General features: G+C 36.3%; 1 protein-coding gene across 33 annotated transcripts in view; it reads left to right on the plus strand.

The window, feature by feature from the left end:
- The window catches only part of Dscam1 (Down syndrome cell adhesion molecule 1), a 175663-nt gene that overhangs the window by 88097 nt on the left and 63495 nt on the right, over positions 1–24071 (plus strand). For 13 of the 33 annotated variants that reach the window (XR_016302632.1, XM_089635721.1, XM_089635750.1 and 10 more), the window contains exons 4-6: positions 8399–8537; positions 13927–14106; positions 14849–14998. Coding sequence is in view for 31 of the 33 variants with exons in the window: in XM_089635721.1 (XP_089491847.1) it covers positions 8399–8537; positions 13927–14106; positions 14849–14998 (469 nt within the window). In the remaining 2 variants the exon portion in view is untranslated. Of the gene's footprint in view, positions 1–8398; positions 8538–9944; positions 10107–10550; positions 10713–10832; positions 10995–11101; positions 11273–11847; positions 12019–12256; positions 12437–12653; positions 12816–13926; positions 14107–14848; positions 14999–18071; positions 18108–18650; positions 18775–19571; positions 19696–19989; positions 20114–20396; positions 20521–21777; positions 21902–22755; positions 22880–24071 lie in introns of those variants that run through there. The other 20 variants (XM_089635741.1, XM_089635742.1, XM_089635735.1 and 17 more) reach the window with 20 other exon arrangements.

Genomic DNA, 24071 nt, shown 5'->3' on the forward strand with positions numbered 1-24071 from the left:
TGTATATGTTGCTTCCCTCGTAACCAATGGATTGCTTGCCATATGGTGTTTAAATGTATTTTATCGTGTTGCCGTGTAAAGTGTGTGTGTACTTGGGACGTTTTAATGAGTTCTGTATTTGTATGTATGAGTTTATTATTTATTTTGTAAATAAGAAGAAATGTATTATATTCCAACGGTCTGGTGCCAGTGATACTATAGCATTCCCAATTGGGGTATTTTGTGAGGCTGAAGGTAGTGGGGGAGGGTAAGGAGATGAGGAAGAGGAAAGTGGGGTAGTACCTGACCATTCACCAAACACGGCTAAAACAACGTTTCATTTCTGAAGGTTTTACACCTGGGCGATACTGATAGTATCTTCCTGAAAAATTTACTTGCACACGCCGGGATTTGAACCCGCGACCTCGGAATTGCTAGTCGTGATCCCTACCCTTCGCCCCGGAGGCCGTCAACTAACTATTTGTTTATATTTATTTTAAATACGTCGCAAACAATATGTAATATTATTATTTCAGTGTATTTTGTTGACGCGCATTTATGAGATCACAATTTCCACTGAATTACGAACTACGGTAATCTTTTTGTAGGATCCTGCTACCGAGATCTCAGTTGTAGTATAAAGTATAACCTCCCTTTCTGCTGTGCCTGTGTTACTGCAGAGAAGATGTTGCAACTGAGTTATTAGTGGTATACCCTTTTCATCCTTATTTAGTTTATTTTTAATATTTTTGAAAATCTCAACTATTCAAGATGGATAACGGTCCATTTCCTGGAATAGTGTTAATCTTTCAGCTGAATCTTTGTGGTGTTTTACGTTCCACAGAGAAGAGCTGAAACTACGTAATTGTTACTCCAACAGCTTATGATTAACGTCTAACTGCTTTCTGTGGAATTCTTATGACACTGTGTATGCGCGTTGACTGGTCGAATTACTTGGAAGTCATGGAAGAAACTGCCACACACATTTCTCATGCAGGTTCAACCTTTTAATAACTCCGCCAGGGGAGACAAACCAACATAATTTCTTATATTTTTCCTCTAGTATTGTAATTTCCTTAATCTGTCAAGTCTACAAATTTCAATGTTTGAAGTTATTTTTTTTAAAGAAATTACAACACTGGGTCGCAATTTAAAATTTGACGAAATTGTAGACTAATCTCTAAATAGTATTTAACCAAGTCGCTATCCGCGACTGTCTTTTTGTACGCTTAGTTCTTCTTAACTACCTAACGGATTTTGATAGGGTTTTCTCTATCATTTAGAGAATTTCTTCCGCAGGGTTTATGTATATAATAAATGCATATTATATTTATAGAAAGTAGAGAAGTTCGATGTTTTGTAATCAAGTCGTAAAAAAATATTTTCGGGCGCTTACATTGTTACGCTGGCTAAATGAGATTACATAAATATAATATACTACGGAATTGTATATCTTAAAAAGGCATCACAACCTCAAAACTTTACCCTAAACTATTTATTATCTATTTATTTATCCCCGAGCAACGCCGGGTACTCGTCAGGTAGTAATCAATCATTTTATTTATTTGTACATTCTTGGATGATGTTTGGTTAAACCCATAGACATATGAATATTAGTAGACCTGCCCTAAGTGATTAAAAGCGTATTATCCCCACTCCCCATACCGGTTCCATTGGAGCCGGCTGGGCTCGCGTATGGCCTCAAGTGAAATTTGAAAACGTGACGTCATCATTCTTGTGCGAACTATGGTCGAGGCATCATCGGTTCATTTTACGAAATAACACGGCAAAATGTTGACTTGTGATATGAAAACTTGTAAAAATAGATGTGAAAAAGAGAATAAACCCAATTGTCGTATTACATTCCATAAGTAAGCATTATTTTTAATTTATTTTAAGCTTATTCACACCGTATTATATGGATCAGTTTTAGAAACATATACTATCACATCACAATGTAGCGATTCTCAAGTGTGTTCATCGTTGTTTACTGGGGTAAGTAAATTATGAAACATTTGTAAAAGTGTCTTAACTAAATACTCTGAAACTAACTACGACTCTGCAAACAGAAGAAATTTACTTTGCCGAATTTGGACTTCGCAAATTAGTTCATAACGTGGCGAGCAATTTGCGCTCCCATGTAAAAATGTCTATTCATTCAAAAGCAGATTTTACTTTTAAGAACTAAATGGTGATATTATAATGCGAGATGCCTATTTACTGTCAGATTGATTTATTGACGAATCACAGTCAGCTTAACCCCCTTCGTTCTTCAACAGTTGATTTTACCCCTCGCCATTATCTTCTCGTCTATTAATTCCTATGTCTGTGGTTAAACCCATGATAAAACATATTATTTCCAACATCACGTAGGTACCCTATCTCTGTCCGATTTCATTGTATACGATGCCAAGCACGTCCTTTAGAACTGTTAGAGTGAAGCTTTAGTAAAATCTTTAAATAGTGGCTTATTATAGCACTATACTGGTGCTTTGTTTGATCTTCTCATTTCTCATGTGGCCCTGTAACAAACCAAAAGGTTTTTTCGAACAAAACACAATTTGAAAAATAATATTGCGTAAGGATCCGTCCTTATAAGTTCTGTCATTATTTTAGTTTAGTGATACAACTGGCCAATGATGATATAATAACAATTCTTCAAATTTCAAAAGTAATTTTCTAGTTCTGTGAAAGTTCTGTTATTATTTCAGTTCTGTAATGCAACTAGTCTATACTTATATAATAACAGAACTTGAATAGGACTTTCACAGAACCGGAAATGAACGTTGAAATTTTATGAATTGTTAAAATTATCTCAAACAACCCGTCCGTAATGTTCGTTTGTTCAAAATATTATCTCCGAAAGTTTTTCATCGATTGCTTTGAAATTTTGACACAACGTTGCGTTCGAATACGCATGTGTTATTCTATACCTAAATTATGTAGATATTACCTGTGGCAGTAAAAACCACGCCTTTATTGAAAAACAGTGCCATCTGTTGGATGTTAAAGCAACACGCACTATTGTTTATCTGTCTACACAGACCGACTCAGCCTCAGTAACGCGTGACAACGCAGGGTACAGCTAGTAATAATATAATATGATAATAATAACAATCCCAAATAGAATTATTTGCCTCTTCACACCCACAAATAACCTAAATGATCATCATATTTCGGGTGACTTAAATAGCATAACTATCTATTGTCAGAATAACCATATACATTTTAATGGTTCAATAAATGATAAAAAAATAAGTAATTGTAAATCAATTATCTGTTAAATGAACACTATAGTAAGTAACAATATAAATGTCACATTAATCAAATTATAAACAAAGAAGCCAAAATGCCTGTGGATCAATAACAAGAAATACAGAAGACATCGTCATGTCAAACAAGTATAATTAACAAGAAATACAGAAGACATTGTCATGTCAAACAAGTGTATTAACAAGAAATACAGAAGACATCGTCATGTCAAACAATTATAATTAACAAGAAATACAGAAGACATCGTCATGTCAAAAAAGTATAATTAACAAGAAATACATAAGACATTGTCGAAGACAATTCGGTGCACTATTTACATTGGAAGCGTTTTTTATGGTAACCTGTGGTTACGGAAATTGGATGCTACCACTGATTCTAATACACTTGAGGTGATTTTTCATAAAAACGGCGCTTCACAAATTATCCAATTATTTAAGTATATTAGTCATATTTCTATTTTACTATATTTTGTTTATTTTCATCTACTTATACATTAAGCGGAAATCGTAAAACTTCCTGTTTTCCCTAAATTAACATGGTTTATTTTGCTGAGAACTAGATAACAGTTTTTTGACCTTTTAAATTTTACATAATGCACGAAAAAAACCACGGAAAAGGGTCATAGAGATAATAACTATTCAGATAAGATCCAATGCAGCGGTGATTTCGAGACATTGTCTTTATTTCGTCTCTTTTCTTCTCATTAATATGATAATTATAGTTTAGTTAGGTTATCTCCCTCTAAACAACTCTTGGTGTGGATTTATGATTAAGATTGTGAGTCACACATATCTTCATTTTTTTAACGGAAATAAATGTCGCTATAGATAATATCATGAAATTAGTTATTACTCCTCTGTTGGAGCACTTTCTCTTACCTGGTGGCCCCATTAACTGTTTAGGTAAATATATACATAGATTATTTAAATTTGTGTAAGCACGCTATATGCTGTAAGCTTTTTTGGGTGTGGCCTATGCAGATAATATTTTGAGGCGTCACACTACTCTATAATCTTCATCTGGAGAGGAGGTCCGATCACCTACGGAACTGCCGCGGAATATCATTTCTTTGCATGGGATCTCTCACATTCACAGATGACAGCCACGTGATGGCGGCGCTCCGTAAATAGATCTGACCCCCTCTCCTTAGGCAGGAGAGTGGGTCGCATAATTTTCAAATATGGTCTGGCTAGCAGATCACTGCGCATCATCGTCGAGACGCCCACACTTATAACACATAATCTGTCAGATGTGACAGGTCTGTATGTGATTGTATAGAGAACAATATGGAGTTATATGTATAAAACGCGTATCTAGCGTAATCTGTCACCCCCTTTATACAATATAACAACAGCAGCGAAAAACCAAGAGACAATAATGTTTCGGTCAAGTGAGATGCAAGAAATTTGGTAAAGTTCTGGGGGCTTTCGCTAAATCATCGATTAACTTCGATTTTAGGTATTATTATTTACATTTAGTATATTATGTTAAATTATAAATTGTTGCGTGACCTTCAAATCTTGCGGCAGCTCTCTCAATACTTGCATACCTATATAATTATTATAAAATAATTGCACTGTTTGTATAATATGGTACGGTACATGCATAATTACATCATTAAAACAATCAGAGATTTAACCTAGACATTTCCTCAATCTCAAGGAAATAACATGACACAATGACTAAAGTTTATGATAAAACAATAGAATACCTACACGGAAAAAAATACTTATAAAAAATATTGCTAATTTATTAAGAATCTCTTTAAATTATTCATAATCCGGTTAAAAACGGGATTGCAATAATTATAACGATTACCAATCATTTTTAGAGATTCTTAATAAATTATCAATTCTCATTTTTCTCCGTGTGCAGTTATTATATATTTTTTTATTCGCTCTGTGGAAAGCGGGCGAAATTTGTTATTTATAGTGTGCCTACATGACAGACATAAGGTAAAAAAAGATTTTAAAAAAATGAAAAGAAATAATAATGTATTGTAATAATATATTATAAATTAGATCTGTCAAAGAATTTAAATATAAAAATGCAAAAAATCAGTAATTTTTAATACATGTAGGATTATGAAAGATTTATGTTGAGGGATCAGTAGGATTTGTAGGTCCAGTTAGGAGTTCTACCGAGCCGAACCCTCTGATATGAAAATATCTGGAGTCGGTGAATTATTTACCTACTTGATCTCTGTGCTTATATAATGCACTTGCATAATGTGGAATGACTAGATGATCATTTGTGGAAAAGTGTGTGGAAGGGTTTAGTTTTTCCTGTGGGGAAGATTTAACCTGGAAAAAAAATAGAACAATATCAATTCAAAATTTTGTGAAAATGTGACACAGCATTATCATTGTACGATGCAATAATTTCCTATGCTTTCAGCATTTTTCTTATTGCGCCAGAAGATTGATGCTCTGCCACTTCCTCCTCATCCTTTAACAAACTCTCCTCCATAACTTCTTGCTGTGAAACACAATGCAACTCCATAAGCTCTTCGGTGGTCAGCTCTTGACTGTGCTCTTCCACAAGCTCATCAATATCCTTGCTATCCACCTCCAGCCCCATGTTATTGGCCAAAGACACAATCTCGTTGACTGTAGACTCCACGGGTACTGTTTCCAACCCCCAAAAACATCTTCGACAACGCTCTTTGGCCAAAGTTTCTTCCAAGCAGAAGTGAGGGTTCTCTTGGTAACCCCTTCCCACGGCTTGTCAATCAGCTTGAGGCAAGTAACGATGTGAAAGTGATCTTTCCAAAACTCTCTGAGAGTGAGACTTGTCCTTTCAGTCACCTCAAAACAACGCTCACCTCAAGATAACGCTCGAAGAGTGGAGAGTTTTTTAAATTTAGAAATAACCTGCTGGTCCATAGGAGTAAACAGGAGTAACTGAGTGGTTTTGCATCTATCATAGCATCTATCTTCTTAATTTTATCCTTATTCTTGAGGATAGTGCAATTCGTTGATGTAGGCCGATTGAACGTGCTCGCTAGATCAGCCACGCTCATACCTTATTCTCGCTTTCCAAAAAAATTACAAAATATCTCTGAACACAAGTTTGGAAAAATGTGTGCTAGCGGAACGAGTGCTAACCGGAGACTGATACACTGTCGCAGAAGCGGGACTTTGGGAGAAGAGTGGGGAAAGATGGGACTTGCCCTTTCTGCGTCACTCCTTAAGGGAGCATTGTCATCATCGGTTTTGCTCGTTATGCGAATTACTCGCTATAGGAGAGTTATGAGAGGTTCCACTGTATTTAATAAGACTTTGAATATTGTTTACACTTCACCTTTTAAGCATTATTTTCTTTTTGTGTATTGTACTCCTCCCATAAACCAGAGCTCCTCTGGATCTCACCTAATGGAGTAGTAGAATAATTGGAATAATAATAAATAAAAAATAAAATAAAAAATTATGCAAATATGAATGGTGAAGTCGAGAACGCCCGTGAACTACGTGGCAGGATCAAGTGAATCAGATACTTGTGTCGGGCCATATCATGAGTAAGAATAACAGAAGGTTGTGTATGAGATGGTGTACGAATGTGAATGAAACAAGGAGTGAGACTAATACCGAGTTGTCCACCTTCTCAACCTAACATTGTTAGTTAGTTCATTATTTAACCTTGTACCTGGCGAAACAGTTCTACGGTTACCTTAGTAATAAATGTACATAGGTAATTTGATAACTGTCGAAATGTTCTTGCCTTTGAAAATTATACCTGTTTCTTCCGATTTATAACCATAACGAGCTTTTGATGAAAACAATACTGCCTATTTATTAATAGATGAACTGAGACTCCCACGATTTTCGGTTGGCTGAACTCACATTTTTAAACCAATAAAAAACTGTTTAAAAATACATTATGATTTTGTAAACATTGGTTTCCGCTAAAATCTTGAATAAAGTTTGTGTAAAGCTCGGAATAACAGTATTAGATTCAGATTGGCCATTTTTATTCTATATTAATTAACGTTTGTGTAAATATAAATAAACTACAGTGCGTATTATTATTAAGCAGTATAATTTCGGATTTGATGTACGTCACATTTTAAAATTTTTTTTTTTTATATTTTCGGTACATAGTATAATGAATTTATGCCGCCGTTCTTACAAGAGTTGTTGGTGTAATGGTCAGCATAGGTACCTTCCAAGGAGTTCGGGGTTTGATTCACGGCCCGGGCATTTAAAAAAATATATAGGTATATTTTCATTTTTTTCATCATGTCCCGTGATTTTTTACGGGTCTGCGCTATAATGAATATAGTTTCAGAATATTTACATACATATGTGTTAATTCCTTCGTATTTTACATGAGATCTCAGGTATCATCTCTATTTCATTTTTAAACATGTTATTTATTTTATAAATATGATTGCTTTATGTAATAATATTACAAATAATATGTTGTTGATGATGGTGGAGAATCAAGTCAACAAGTCTTTCAACTCAATATTTCACTAAGTTGAATAATAATTGTCTGATTATTTTTTTTATCAATTAATGGCAACAAACGACAGAAGATACGATAAGGGAGAAGAATTATCATAATTCTAGATGATGGAAAGTAACTGGAAATTGGTTTTGACAGTTAAAACTGAGTAGAAGAATCGAAACTTATTGTCAAACTGATGGAAAGTATCTGGAAATTGGTTTTGACAAATGAAACTGAGTAGCAGAAACTAAACATAATGTTAAACTGATGGAAAGTTACTGGAAATTGGTTGTGACAGTTAAAACTGTGTAGAAGAAACGAAACTTATTGTCAAACTGATGGAAAGTAACTGGAAATTGGTTTTGACCTTTTGACAAATAAAACGGAGTAGCAGAAACTAAACATAATGTTAAACAGACGGAAAGTTACTGGAAATGGGTTTTGGCAACGAAGTAAACAGATTGGAAAAAAATCAGATAAAATTCTTCAATATTATTTGTGATATAGAACAGTTTGAAACCGTTCCCACCAAAATGTATACATTATTTAAAATAAATCTGCTTTCTGCGGTTACCAACACAGTATGAAAAAAACCTATCAATGGGAAACTTCGGGTAATTTTGGTTACGGGTGAAAGCCCGTTACTATTACCCCTCTATAAAACGTGTTTATAAATTGTATTATTTTCTCTGTGTAGGTACTGCCGAATGGAAACTTGGTTTTCCCGCCTTTCCGCGCCGAGGATTACCGCCAAGAGGTCCATGCGCAGGTCTACATCTGTCTCGCTCGCAGCACCGTGGGCTCTACTCTGTCGAGAGATGTCAATGTCCGAGCAGGTAAATATCTCAATCTCGTGTTACTTGATATCCACTGAATTGATTTCGTATTATGCCGGTTAAAACAGTGATTATTAGTTGATTGGTACCTACTTGAATGAAACAAAAAAGGCACCCTCTAATCTTAATTAATTGTTGGTAAAATAAACAATGTTCATCTATGCTATATTTGATTTACAAATTAATTTCCCTTTACAATAAAAATCCAGCTCAATTTTAGAAGGACAATTTTGTAATAATATGAGAATATAACAGAATGTATGAGAATACACAGCAATCTCTGAAAAAGGTTTTGTTTAATTTACAACTGTGTTTAAAAAGAAAAGAGAAATTTCGTTTGTCAAATTAATAATTTTAAAGTGGAAACCCTTTAAAACAATGATTTCGGATTTTTTCTATATTACCTAACTAACTGCAAGAAAGTGAATTGAAACATTGTTAATGTTGCTGTATTGGTTTTTATACCCCTCATTTTATGTAACATATGTTTCTATGAAAAATAATTCCTGCTAGCGTATGTTTTTGTCGTCAAAATTTCCCTTGTGCATTGAAAATACGAGTACGATTGCTTTATGTTTATGTAATATGACAGTTGTTGATGATGGTCCGAATTACACCCTCATCGAGAGTCAACAGTCATTCAACTCAATAATCCACTAGTTGAATAATTTTATTGTCTGATTATTTGTATCAATTTAATTCTACATGCTATTCATATTTCAACCCAAATAAAATTTCTAGAAACCTGTAATGGGAAATACATTAATATTTGTACCAACATATTTTAGACGTAGACAACCTGGAATTATTATTAGTCTGGTATGTTTGAGTTATGCCCTACCTTTTAACTATTTTACATGTGAATGAGTAACGTTTTGGGCTTTTCAAATAGGATGTAAATTGTGTCACAAAAGAAATTCCTGCGTAATATTTTCAGAAATCTGAACCATCACGTCTTGTTGTCATTGAAAACATTTGTTGAAATTTCTCACTGATGTTATTTTAACATAAACCTATCTATATTGCTGTCACGTAACTTGATGAGATGTAATATTTAATGTTCTTAAGTTACATTACATTAATATCCAGCTATTGTGCTATAAAAAAAGAAAATAACTCAAAGAAAGGTGCAATTTACAAGTTATTAAATACATTATTAATAAAAAGTATTTTCTCTCATAGGATTGTATTGTGATCTTTTATGGCATTGGTAGCTAACTTTCTGTGGGAAATTTTCTGTACAATGCTTCCTCTTTCACTTTTTTTGACATTGTTTCCAACTACTTAATTCGTTTTTATTTCAGGTCATTATCGCCTTCTTTGTAATGATTGAACTTAATTATAGTTTTTGTGTTACTATTTATTGTTGGTGGTGTTATGATTGAATATTAACGTGTTGTTGGTTAGTTGTATCGCAGCACTACGATACTGATGTGAACAAAGAATACGCCATAACCGGAAACAGCGCTATTTTGAAATGCCAAGTCCCATCTTTCGTAGCGGATTTCGTTACCGTTTTGTCTTGGCATACAGACAAAAGTGAAGATATTTACCCAGGAGAAAACTACGGTCTGTTTTTTCTTCTCCATCTGCTTTTGATCCAGCTTCACTTCCTTGCCTCCAAATCTCCTCTACCTCACGTGTTTCAATAGTAATTAGAAACACGTTCCTTCCTCTCCTGTTTAGAAATGATCAAATCAATTTACGGTTTTTCCACCAGTCGTCCAGCAATTCTACGAAGCAGAAGTCAACAACGAGTATGTCATCCGTGGGAATGCTGCAGTTCTGAAATGCTCCATCCCATCTTTCGTGGCAGACTTTGTTTCCGTGTTGTCGTGGCAAGATAACTCTGGAAACACTTTTTCAATGGAAACTATTTCAGCTTCAGTAGACGGTACTAATTTACCAGCGTACTATTCTAATTTCCATAAATCCTACTCCTCGTGACCTCCGAGATCCTGTTTCTTTCCCTTGTTACTAGTTTACTTATTAATTCCAGTTTTACTTCTTTAGTTGTGAACCAGTATTACGAGGCTGAAGTGGTGTCGGAATATGTAATTCGCGGAAACACTGCAGTTCTGAAGTGTAACATACCATCATTTGTAGCCGACTTTGTGAAGGTCGAGGCGTGGGTCGGGTCGGATGAATCAGAGTACCTACCTACCCAAGATATTGGTAACGCATCTAGCACGATGTCATACTTACACATCTTCCTAATATCCAATCCGCAAATCCAATTCCTGGTCATTAATAAATTTTGTCGCTTATTTTTTGTTATTTTTTTAAATTTCACAGTTGTTAACCAGTTCTACGAAGCTGAGATTTTAACAGAATACGTTATAAAGGGAAACACTGCGGTTTTAAAGTGTTCCATTCCATCCTTTGTCGCTGATTTTGTAAAGGTTGAGTCTTGGATCGACGAGGCTGGCCAAATTTTAACAGTTTCCGGTGACCTTGGTAACGAAAATTCAAAATCTTCACCAATTTCCAAATTCCTTTCCGATTCCAACATCCCCTGATCCCTAGCTATGATTTATTTTGAAATGCATATAATTTTATTTCAGTGGTGTCTCAGTTTTTCGCCACTGAAGCCGAGAACGAGTACGTGATAAGGGGAAATGCGGCCGTCATGAAATGTAAAATTCCTTCATTCGTGGCAGATTTCGTTTTTGTTGACGCTTGGATTTCGAATACGAATGAAGTTTTTACTAGATCAGATGCTCAAACTGACTATGGTAAATCACTGGTGTCCTCAATTCATCGAAATCCTCTCCCATTCCAATTCCCAACGGGCAACCAGCTTGTCTTACAATCCTCGTTTCCTGTTTTTGACGATGTTATTGAACGATTTTTATAGCTGTTATTTTGAGGTCGGTGTTATGGCAAGCGAGCAAAAGTAAATCACGGTTGTAGTTTAGTCCAACGTCCCCGTCGCTTTGCACCATGCCAATTTGTTTTCATCAAATTATCTCAATTATGAATCGCAGTTGTCGCCCAATCATACGAGGCCGAAGCGGACAATGAGTATGTCATCCGAGGGAATGCGGCCATAATGAAATGTGAGGTGCCGAGTTTTGTCTCGGACTTCGTCGTCGTTGAGATGTGGACAGATTCTCAAGGGGGCTCATATTATCCGGGCGCTGATTATGGTAACACACGAACACTTGACCTTAACTACCTTCCGTTTCCTTACCAGGACAATCCCTGTTTGTTTATTTTAATTTATGCAGCTTTGTCGAAATTCATACCGCAATCAATTAGTAAATAAATAGGATCTACCGCCAAGCTCATGACTGTATGATTTATTTAGCCGTTCACCAGTTCTACGAAGCGCGCGTTAACGACGAGTTTGTTCTGCGTGGCAACACGGGCCTGCTCAAGTGCATCGTCCCTTCCTTTGTGGCTGACTTTGTCCAAGTTACCAGCTGGCAAACTGACGACGGGGCTGTGTTCCTGGCCAACATTACTAATGCCGATGATGGTAAATTGTGATGTAAATTAGATCCAAAATTCCAAAATCCATTCCGAAGTCCTATTCCATTTCAAAAAGATTGAAGCTCTGTCGGTTCCTCTTATTTTATGCTGAAGGTTTTACAATATTCTGAAAAAAAACTACCTTTTTATAATGTTTTCCAGCGTTTGTTTTTCCAGAAATTAATCAAACTCTTTAAACTTTTTGGACCATTTCTTTCGTCCAACTAAACAGAATTTTTTTATAGTTGTTCATCAAACCTACGAACCTCGCGTAATCGATGAATACGTCTTACGAGGCAACACGGCCATTGTGAAATGCTTGATCCCGTCTTTTGTGGCGGACTACGTCCAGATCTTGGAGTGGATCATGAACGACGGAACTTCCTATACCTCTTCTTCCTCTGAAGAGGCATCGCCTGATGATGGTATAAAAGCCTGAGCATCTCCCTTGTCCTGTCCCCTATCTCTTTTACTCCCTTCCTTATTTCCAAATTGACCGCTCACAGCTGCAGCTGTTAGAAAGCCATTCAGCATTAGACGTAGGAAGAAAACGATTGAACATAATTATACACTTCTGTATAATTGTCCTGCATAATGTGGCGTTCATTATTTTAATTTGTTTTACTCGTTTGCTCTTTTTAGCTGTGAACCAGTATTACGAAGCGCAGGTGTACGATCTTTTCGTTATCAAGGGAAATGCTGCTGTTTTCAAGTGTCACATCCCTTCGTTCGTGAGCGATCACGTGGAAATTATATCCTGGCAAGACACTGCAGGAGGGGAATATGTCTACCCATCAGATTATGGTACTCCTCGCGAGTTCATAACAGATTACAAACTTATCCTTCCTCTACATGCGCTCCCTATATTTTTCTCCCGTAATTCAATAAATTGGTAAATTTTGAGGTGAAAAAAACTCACACACACCCTATATACCTTTATTCACTTCTCGTGTCTAGTGACTACTATATTTTGACAATGATATCGGTTCAATTAATAATAATTGCCCATAATGGTTAATAATTAACAACGTAACGTACTACGTACAAGTTTGTAGATCAAACAGAGAAGTTGTTATGAGTAGCTAGGATTATATATTTTTTAATTGGTTACGGGTCGATACATTTCTCGCTAAAAATACATGATAATATTTTCATATTTTTGTCTATGACGTAACGACCCCATTCTTTAAAACGTCGTCTTTGTCTAGTCACACTTGACGGCAAATCAAAATTACTTCTCTTTCAAGTGTTCTGACGAAGTTCTAAACAGTGTTCTTCTGATGTATAGCAACAATTTGACAACCACGTTCATTGTTTATTCTTGCTTACTTGCTCTTGCTTTTATTTTGGTCGGCAGAAATAATTTCTGTGGCATTATCCAGAGGAACAACACCAATGGTCCCATATCGAGGCCTTGAGGTCTTCCGTTCTTCGTTTTTATATTATTTTTAAGTCAATAATAATAAATGGATTATTTCTTTAGCACCTTTTGCGTGAAAAAATCACTCCAAGGACGCTTTACAACTTAATTTATCTATAAAAACATATAACTTATCACTTAGGCCTATAATTAATATCTTACAGCTAAGGTTTATTAATAATGGCTTATAACTATTGACTTACAAGTGTGACTTATAACTAGTAACTTACACCTAAGACTTATAAAAAGTAGCTGGTGACTTACAACTAAGACTTATAACTAGTGACTTAATACTGATGACATTCGTTTTTTTATGACTCAGTTCTTGCAGTATAGCGGATTATGCCAATTTAGGTTTCACTGTCGGTATACTATGTTTTGATTGCGTTCTAGTTCGAAAATATTACTTTATCTGATTAAGTAGATATTTATAGATTTCCCCATCGGTAAACTATGTTTTGACTGCGTTCTAGTTTCGAAATATTTCTTTTTCAGTGGTCGCTCAGTCCTATGCCGTAAGTTTGATGGAGGAGTATGTTTTGCGAGGGAATGCTGCCATCTTGAAATGCCATATCCCCAGCTTTGTAGCTGACTACGTCGCCGTGGTCTCTTGGATTGAGAGCGAGGGAGATGCTACTAAGGAAATCTTTCCCGACAATAAAGCGGATCCCAATGGTTCGGTTTATATCAATTTTAATTAGTCAATGAGCCAATTCCCATTCTAGAGTTGGCGTTCGTCAAGTCTTCCCTATTTTTTAAAACGGTTTCCTAGATTTGTATTGCACTTCCGATTAGGTTGAGTATGATAAAATAAATTATAAAAAAGTTCTACTTTGATGGTATTGCTTATTGCGGCGCCGCGGAAAAAAAAGTTTTTTTCTCTTGCAGCTTTTCGAAAAACCAGTGAATCGGTTGAATGTAGGATTTTCTTTGTTATATTTTCTCCAAATCTTTTCCTAAATTTCATTTTAATTCCTCTGGTTCCACGGGCTTCACGGCCTACCTTTCCTTGATTCCTCTCTTCACCTAGTTTATAAATGCATGCTTGAAATATTTTGAAGAAACCTCTTTTGGTCGAAACAAATTTAAAAATTTTCTAACATAAAATATTAATAATATATCTCAAATCACTTTGTTTAATTAAAGAAATGCACACTGCGCATTATATTTGTGCTGAACTTTAAAATCTTTTTTTTTTAAATTAATTAAAACTTAGTTCAATTCATCCATGAGAAAACTTTGGTTATCAATCTAGTTGGGCGCCAAAATATGAGCATTAGCCCAGTTTTGTGATCGAAAACCTATTAAATTGTTTATAAAAATTGTGTAATGAATTAGTTGAACTGAGTTTCATTGAATGCTTTGTATTTATATCCTAACCACTGTACGATATTAACGATTTTATTGTTTTCTTCAGAGGGAAAGTATTTGGTTTTACCATCCGGAGAGTTGCACATTAGAGATGTCGGGCCTGAAGATGGCTATAAGTCCTACCAGTGTCGCACCCGACACCGGCTTACCGGAGAAACCAGACTGAGCGCTACTAAAGGACGACTTGTCATCACTGGTAAGAATTTTTACCATTTTTTTTGTATTTTTTAAGCCACACTTGAAAAACTGACCAAGCTTTCCAAAAAGAAAAACTCGATTTTTTTAAAGTTTTACAAATGACCAATTTTGACGTCTCTTGTTCCGTAAAATAAACAATTATTTTAAAGTTTCGTAAATTTAATGATTTGATTAAAAACTTTGTCTGGATGAGTTTGTCATGATTGACGTAAATAATTTTGTTCGGGAGCTTTTAGTAATTACTTGAAACTAGTATGGGGCGAAACTTATAAATCGTCAGTTTATTCCCGGCTTCGCCCGAGTTTCAACATCATTTGTTTTTGAAATTTTTAAAAATTTTGAAACAATCAATATGGCGTCTTATTTAAACAGTTAAAATTGATTTTAAAAAATACCCTACCTCACGATGGAAATGACAAACACTATGAGCTGAAAACAGTTGAATATAAATTCTTATCCATATCAATTTCACGACGATCACTAAATATTTCGGTATTTTTCTTCGAGTCTGCTGAAGAAATCTTGGTCAGTTTTTTTATTTATTTAATTGAATAAATGCATTAAATTTCTAATTAATTATAACTAACGTAGATTTAAATAACACGGTTGTAAATTATTATTTTCTTAACAACCACCATTCAATAAGTCAATAAATTTAACTCAAGTTCAATTTAATTTTTGATAAAATAGTTTTCAGCTTGTCTATTTTACCATTCTTTTGTAAAACTTAGTTTTTTTATCCTTTTTGTGTAGTTTTTAGTATGCAATTAAATAAAAATGCATTTATTCACCAAACGCTGCAAATATTCAGTTACTTATTACAATTTGTTTGTGTGAAAGAATAAAGTTACTTAGTTATTAATTTGTGAAAATGTTATTTGGAAATGTTAATTTTAAATCTACTGAATATTTGCTTGTTTGAAAAATCATTATGCCAATTACTTTGCCTATTAATTTCACCTATGAGATGATTGAATACTAAATACTGTTTCTGAAAAAAATTAACTATAAAAACCTAAAGGGCTAAAATGATTAGGTTAGAGATGTGTTTTATTCAATCCCTTATAGGTGTCGGACATGGCAAAAAAATTAACACATTTGCTGCTGTCATTCAATTAATTAATATGTACATCTTTTCTCAGCAAATTTGTTAATTTTTATCATTCCACATTGTGGTGTTATGGGCTAAAAAAATATTTGTATGACATTTAATTAGCTTAGATATCGACATGCTCTGCGTTGTGCAACTAACTTTATCTGTAAACTAGTCACGTTAATGGAGTAGACTTCAAAGAATGCTTATCGTATCTATGTAATAAATTATCCTGTAATTTAAATTTTTTGTTATTTTTTCCGGGATAATTTATGACGATTCTATGAAGATATTGTTTTCTAAGCTTGCTCCTTTGAACTAAGAGATTTCTAAATAGAGTAGTTTTCGTAGGGCACTTCGATATAATATCTCATTCAACATTTTTCTATTTATGTAAAGCATTTTTTTAGCCCTGAACACAATATATTACGATGTATAAACAAACGTTGCCTGAATGTTGGGATAGGGTACCCTGCAAAATTGACATAATTTATTCAGTGATTTGCCAGTTAATTTAAAGTTCGTAAAATCCAAACGTCTTATTGCCAAAGAATCAATACTGACTCAATAATCCTGTTAACTAGAACAAAATCAATCCTCCTTCCTGTAGTTATATGAATCCTTGTCCCCTAATGGTTTAATTTATGACATTATTATATTTTTAATGGTGTGTTTCCCTCTTTGACGGAGGTAAGTGGTTCAGGAACTAATTTATGACCTTGAGTAAAGGTAAGCGATATATTGTTATTTTATACCCTCTCCCAACATTTGAACAGAACCAGTTGGCCGAGTTCCTCCGAAATTTCCCAACGCTCTAACGACAAGTGGCTTTGGAAGTCGAATCAGTGAAAGTGTAACCTTGCAATGCCCGGCCCAAGCTTTTCCAGTGCCTATGTCTAGGTAAGCTTATATGAAAACTTTTCATTCACTCAAAACTCTTAACATCATCCGCTAGAGGTTGTGGGTTTAAATCCTATACATAACAGTAACACTGGTACGTTAATAGATTTTAAACGCTTCTTTACCCTTAGAGCCCATGGGCCGAGTGTCTCCCAAGTTTGCTTCCGTCCTAACGGGAATGATGTTTAGCGCGAGAATATCAGAGCCTTTCACCCTTCTATGCCCAGCGCAGGCGTACCCGGTTCCAGCTTTCAGGTATAAAATTTAATTAATTAATATTTCTCTAAAATCATTTTTCTGCAGAGCCTATGGGAAGAGTTTCTCCCAAGTTTGCTTCTGATCTAACGGGAACGATGTTTAGTGCCAAAATAACTAAGGCTTTCACTCTCCTGTGCCCGGCACAAGCGTACCCTGTTCCAGCATTCAGGTATAAACTTTGATCAATTAACATTTCTCTAAAATCATTTTCCTGCAGAGCCTATGGGAAGAGTTTCTCCCAAGTTTGCTTCTGATGTAATGGGAACGATGTTAAGTGCAAAAGAAACAAAGCCTTTCACCCTTCTGTGCCCGGCACAAGCGTACCCTGTTCCAGCATTCAGGTAAAAAATATGTCAATATTTCTCATCAATTTCGAATCATTTTCCTGCAGAGCCCATGGGACGAGTTTCTCCCAAATTCCCTTCTGTCATAACCGGGATTAGTTTTGGTGCAAAAGTAACTGAACCATTCACCCTCCTCTGTCCAGCTCAGGCGTACCCTGTTCCATCTTTCAGGTACCCAAATACCAGAATTATATATATTTTATTATAAATATGTATTTATATTAAACAAATGTTATTTTGATTGGCCTCTATCGTAAAACACTGTGAGGTGATCAGTAAATTCATTTGAAAACATTATGATAGTATATAATAACACACTCAATCTCCTTTACACACAAACATTTACGGAAGTTATATCATGTAAAAAAATATATCCGTTATATATCAGAACCAGTCGGTCGAGTTCCTCCGAAATTTCCCAATGCACAAACGACAAGTGGCTTCCGAAGCCGAATCGACGACAATCTTACCTTGCTATGTGCTGCCCAGGCTTTCCCAGTGCCCATGTCTCGGTAAGCTTTATAAACACTTCGCAATTAAACACGTTTTCATCACTCTTTACCCCTAGAACCCATGGGCCGAGTGCCTCCTAAGTTCGCTTCGGTTGGATCAATCTTTTTTGCGAGAGTCACCGAACCTTTCACGCTAATATGTGCGGCTCAGGCGTTTCCTGTCCCGGCAATCAGGTACAACAATCATAATTTAAAAACATTTTCCCTCAGAACCCATGGGCCGTGTGCCACCTAAGTTTGCTTCAGTTGGATCGGGAACTATCTTTATTGCGAGAATCACCGAACCCTTCACGCTACTATGTGCAGCGCAGGCATTCCCTGTCCCGGCAATCAGGTATAAAAATCATAATGTAAAACCATTTTCCCTCAGAACCTATGGGCAGGGTGCCTCCCAAGTTTGCTTCTATAGGAACGGGAACCTTGTTTTATGCAAGGGTCACCGAACCTTTCACGCTACTATGTGCGGCGCAAGCATTCCCTGTCCCGGCAATCAGGTACAAAACATCACTCTATTAATGTTTCGTTTACGTCATTTTCCTACAGAGCCCATGGGGCGAGTGTCTCCCAAGTTCGCTTCAGTACAGACTGGGATGATGTTTAGTGCTAAAGTAGCTTTGCCCTTCACCCTTCTGTGCCCAGCGCAAGCATACCCTGTTCCAGCATTCAGGTATTAAGTATTTCAGCATCAATTAACACTTACTATCTCAAGTGCTGTCCGAGGTGAACCAAAATCATGACTGTTTCCATCATATTATGTGTATTTATTTTTAACTTAACACAGAACCAATGGGGAGAGTTCCTCCTAAGTTTCCAACCATGGAACGAGGACGCTTGTTTGATTTTGTATATAACACAAGCGTAACATTAATGTGTCCCGCTCAGGCATACCCTATTCCGGCAATTAGGTAAGCCACAGCGATAAGAAATCATTCGCTTGTTATTATTTCCATATCTCGTCATATAGAACCAATGGGAAGAGTTCCTCCTAAATTTCCAACCATGGATCGGGGCCGCTTGGTCGATTTTATTTACAACTCAAGTGTCACATTAATGTGTCCAGCACAGGCATACCCTATTCCAGCAATTAGGTAAGAACAACATTTAAATAAATTCACACTTAATGGCGGTGTTACACGGTTGGCAAACGCTTGCGAGGCATTAACACGATCGTTTGACTTGCCGATGCTGGCCAAGCATTTGGACAAGCGACTTGTGACAAGCGTATGCAAGCGTGTAGCACCACCATAAGAATCTTTTGTTTTATATCACTTAACACAGAACCAATGGGAAGAGTTCCACCCAAATTTCCAACCTCAGAACGAAGCCGTTTGTTTGATTTTGAATACAACTCGAGCGTTACGTTAATGTGTCCCGCTCAGGCATACCCTATTCCTGCAATTAGGTAAGCTATATTAGTAATAAGACATTTTACTTTGTCAATCATTATTCAATCACATTATCCAGAACCTGTGGGTAGAGTGCCGCCAAAGTTTGCTTCAGTATTGAAAACCAGCGGATTTGACACTAAAATTGGTGATGGTTTGAGCATACAATGTCCATCTCAAGCATTCCCTGTCCCATCATTCAGGTTAGTTTACAGTCAAAGTTTAACACTGATGGTATTCACTGAACACTGTCTGCGTAATTAATGGTAAGTTTTCCAGCACAAAGCATTTAAATTATTGTTTTCTGTAGAACCAGTTGGCCGAGTTCCTCCGAAATTTCCTACCGGTGACACAAGTCGAGCTTTTCGCAGCTTCCAACACGAAAGTCTCACTCTCTTATGTCCTGCCCAAGCATTCCCCGTTCCAGCATTCAGGTAGCAACCCACCACTTATCTAAATTTAGACTTTTAAATATTTTCTCTCTTGTTGATCGATAGAACCAATGGGTAGAGTCTCACCTAAATTCCCATCAGTCGAGGTTGGAAGAAGTTATATTTATGAATATGCGAAAAGCGTTACATTGCTGTGTCCAGCTCAAGCGTACCCTGTTCCGGCATACCGGTAAGGTTTGTTGTTTTTTTTTTGTGTATGACCAGTGAAGCTCTTTCGAATCCCAACATTTTGAGTAATGTCAATGATGTTGAATGCATAATTAGATAAAGTTGAATGTGTTTAGAACCAGTAGGTCGAGTCTCGCCAAAGTTTCCAACGATGGATAGAACCCGAGGATTTGATATAATGATAGCCAGCAGTCTTACGCTCTTATGTCCAGCGCAGGCGTACCCGGTACCAATGTTTAGGTATACTCTCTTCCTAGTTTTGATTTTAATTAACACCCCTTCAGAGCCCATTGGTCGAGTACCGCCGAAGTTTCCTACCGGAGATAAGAGTAGAACCTTTGATGGTGTTGGAGGCAGTAGCCTAACTTTGATTTGCCCGTCACAAGCATATCCCGTTCCAGCATTCAGGTATTTCACATATTTTCAAGAGTGGTATGACATATATTATTTGTTTATTTTATATAGAACCAGTTAGCAGTGCCGCCCCCAAATTCCCGTCAAAAATAATTGATTTTATTGAGCATCCCGTGCACTCCAGTATTCCTATTTTATGCTTGGCACAAGCTTACCCAGTTCCATTATTTAGGTAATTGTTTAAACATTTATATATTATTAACTTACTTAAAAAGGGACAGGTCTTTACCAGTAAATAACAGAAATCTAGCTTTAAGTAGGTACTTATCTATGATCTGTTTTTAATCGCAGAACCCGTTGGTTCAAAGTCACCCACATTCTCCACGGATTTCAAACTCGCTTGGTATGTAAAGGATGTAAGTCAAGGATTTGCATTATTGTGTCCAGCTCAAGGGTTTCCTGTTCCACTGTTTAGGTAAATTATATTATTTTATATACTTTCTCATCTTTGTTCTATTTCAATCGCAGAACCCGTCGGTTCAAAGTCACCCACATTCTCAACGGATTCCAAACTCGCGTGGTATGTAAAGGACATACATCAAGGATTTGCATTATTGTGTCCAGCTCAAGGGTTTCCTGTTCCTCTGTTTAGGTAACTCTAATTATAATTTGTAGTATTTAATTTCTCATCTCTGTTCTGTTTTCAATCGCAGAACCCGTCGGTTCAAAGTCACCCACGTTTGCAACTGAGTTCGTCCGAGCTTGGTTCGTAAAAAACGTACACCAAGGATTTGCATTATTGTGTCCAGCTCAAGGTTTTCCTGTTCCACTGTTTAGGTAATAATCCAGTCACAGACTATCCTCATTATATTTAACTTACCTAATATCCCAACCAAAGATGTTTTGGAATGGCAAATGGACTATGAAGTGAGTGTGAAATTTTGTAATTGCTATTTCAGAACCGGTTGGCCTAAAATCGCCAACATTTGCAACAGACAATAAACTAGCATGGTTTGTGAGGCATGTAGATCAAGGATTCGCATTACTCTGTCCTGCGCAAGGCTTCCCTGTCCCTTTATCTAGGTAACAATGCATAATATTATATTTTCTCAAGTTTCTTGATTATTATTTTCTACATTTTATAGAACCTGTTGGCTCAAAATCACCTACTTTTTCGACTGACAATAAGTTTTCATGGTTTTTGAGAAATTATCGTCAAAATTTTGCAATACTCTGTCCTGCTCAAGGATTCCCTGTGCCCTTATTCAGGTAACTATTGTTTAATGATTATTTTACATTTATTTTCTGTAGAACCTGTTGGTACCAAATCACCCACATTTTCGAGTGATGTAAAGTTTTCGGGAATATCTAGAAATCTTGGAATAAGTTTTGCAATATTGTGTCAGGCCCAAGCTTTTCCAGTTCCATTATTCAGGTTAGTTCTTGCCCTTTTACTCTATCCCAATTTTCTGTTTTGATGGCACAAAATTACAAGGATGCGTTTCTAACCATTAACCAGAACCGGTGGGGGGCAAGGCACCAACCCTGTCCAGCGATGTGAAAAGGTCCTGGATAGAAAGGCCGCTCAGTCTGCCTTTTGCTTTATTTTGTCCAGCTCAGGCATTCCCTGTTCCTTCATTCAGGTAATACAATAATTGAATAAACAAATAATATCTCTGTCATTTGTCTTTAGAACCAATTGGTGCAAAAGCCCCGACCTTTTCAACGGAGTTCAAATCAACGGCGGTGATAAAAGATTTTGGTCACAATTTTGTTTTGCTTTGTCAGGCCCAAGGATATCCTGTCCCATCTTTCAGGTTAATTCATTTTGTATTTTCATAATATCATTATTTGTATTTATTTCACTTACATACTATATTCCTTACTGATATTATCTTTTCCTGTTGAATGCAGAACCTGTAACTGCAAGAGCACCGGCTTTTCCATCTGCAGCCACCTCCTATTCTCAAATGATTGCTGCTCTAGGCGGCATGTCTCTGTTATGTCAAGCCCAGGGATATCCACAACCTATCTTTAGGTGTGCATTTTTATATGTTGTTTATTTATATAATTCAATTATCTGAGAAATGCACAAACTCATACTCGCACTGTTACTTGCACATATTTTAGTTTATCGAAAGGAGGTGGCATGGTGTTCTGTATGTTTTACAAGTTTCTCAAATCTTTATATTGTGTCCTATATCCTTGTATATCCTTGCATGTTCCTCTCCCCTATATACATTTGTACAAAATATATCTTACACTGGACAATGTTCTGGGTTTTTATAGAACCTGTGGGTGTTAAAATGCCCACATTCTCGTCCGAGTCGAAAGGAAGCATTTTTATTAAAGACCAAGGACAGAACTTTGCATTGCTCTGTCAGGCTCAGGCCCTGCCCATCCCCATATTTAGGTAAGGACCGTTTGTAGTAATGTTACAAATTGCATCTATTACATAATTTTTTACACAATTAACAGAACCAATGGGATCCAAAAAGCCGGCATTTTCAAGTATTTCCTCGTCTTTTTCATACTCTTTTGAGTCCAACTCGGCACTAAATCTCCTGTGCCAAGCGCAAGCATTTCCTGTTCCTGCATTTAGGTAAGATGTTCTTTCATTTGTTACACTTAGATCAGAGCATAAATAATTTTACATGCATTGAATACTTTAAGAGCAACAGGTGTCCAATATCCCAATATGGTCGGTTAACGTTTGTGTTCTTCGTTGCTCGATAGCAATGCTTATTTAGATTTTTATTTTATTTAGAGCCAGTTGGAGCAAAGGCCCCGACTTTTTCCACTGATTCTTCTCTATCTCGAATAAGGCGCCTTGAAAGACAAAGTTTTGGTATTCTGTGTCCGGCTCAAGCATTTCCTGTCCCTTTATTCAGGCAAGAACCCCTCTTCTAACTTTGATGCATTGTTTGTAATACTCTTGAACATTCTGGTTTGTTTTTGGTGTTGTATAAGTATTTTGGTTATTTAATTTCATTAGAACCAATGGGGTCTAAAGCGCCGGCATTTTCCACTGATGCTGCAAGTATTACATTTATTCGTTCTGTGAGGACCGGCTTTGGCCTGTTATGTCAAGCGCAGGGGTATCCCGTCCCCTTATTCAGGCAAGTTCATAATTATGTACCAGTATCTTTATTTTTATTTAGAACCGGTAGGCGCAAAGGCCCCCTCATTTTCAACCGATTCTAAGAGCATAACCTTTGAGCGCTCCATTGGACAAGGTTTTGGGTTGCTTTGCCAAGCTCAGGCATTCCCTGTTCCTTTATTCAGGCAAGTCATTTAATTTAAACCAGAAATTAGATTTTATATTTCAAGTCATAGGACCCTCAAGATCGTCTGCATTTTCCGCTGAATCAATGAGAAGTATTTGCCATAAATTATTTGGTATTCATGTCAGTTGTTCCTATTCCCTCATTTTGGCAAGTTGAGTGTTTGTTTATAGGTAAATCTAGATGTGAAGTGAATATGTATTTTGGTAATTGGATTTCTTTAGAGCCAATGGGATCTAAGGCTCCTGCGTTTTCGACGGATGCAACAAGCATAGCTTTTGTTCGCTTTGTGAATACTGGCTTTGGATTATTGTGTCAGGC

This window comes from Hesperophylax consimilis, chromosome 9 (genome assembly GCF_061612785.1).
Source record: "Hesperophylax consimilis isolate HC1 chromosome 9, BYU_Hcon_1.0, whole genome shotgun sequence".
Lineage (NCBI taxonomy): Eukaryota > Metazoa > Arthropoda > Insecta > Trichoptera > Limnephilidae > Hesperophylax > Hesperophylax consimilis.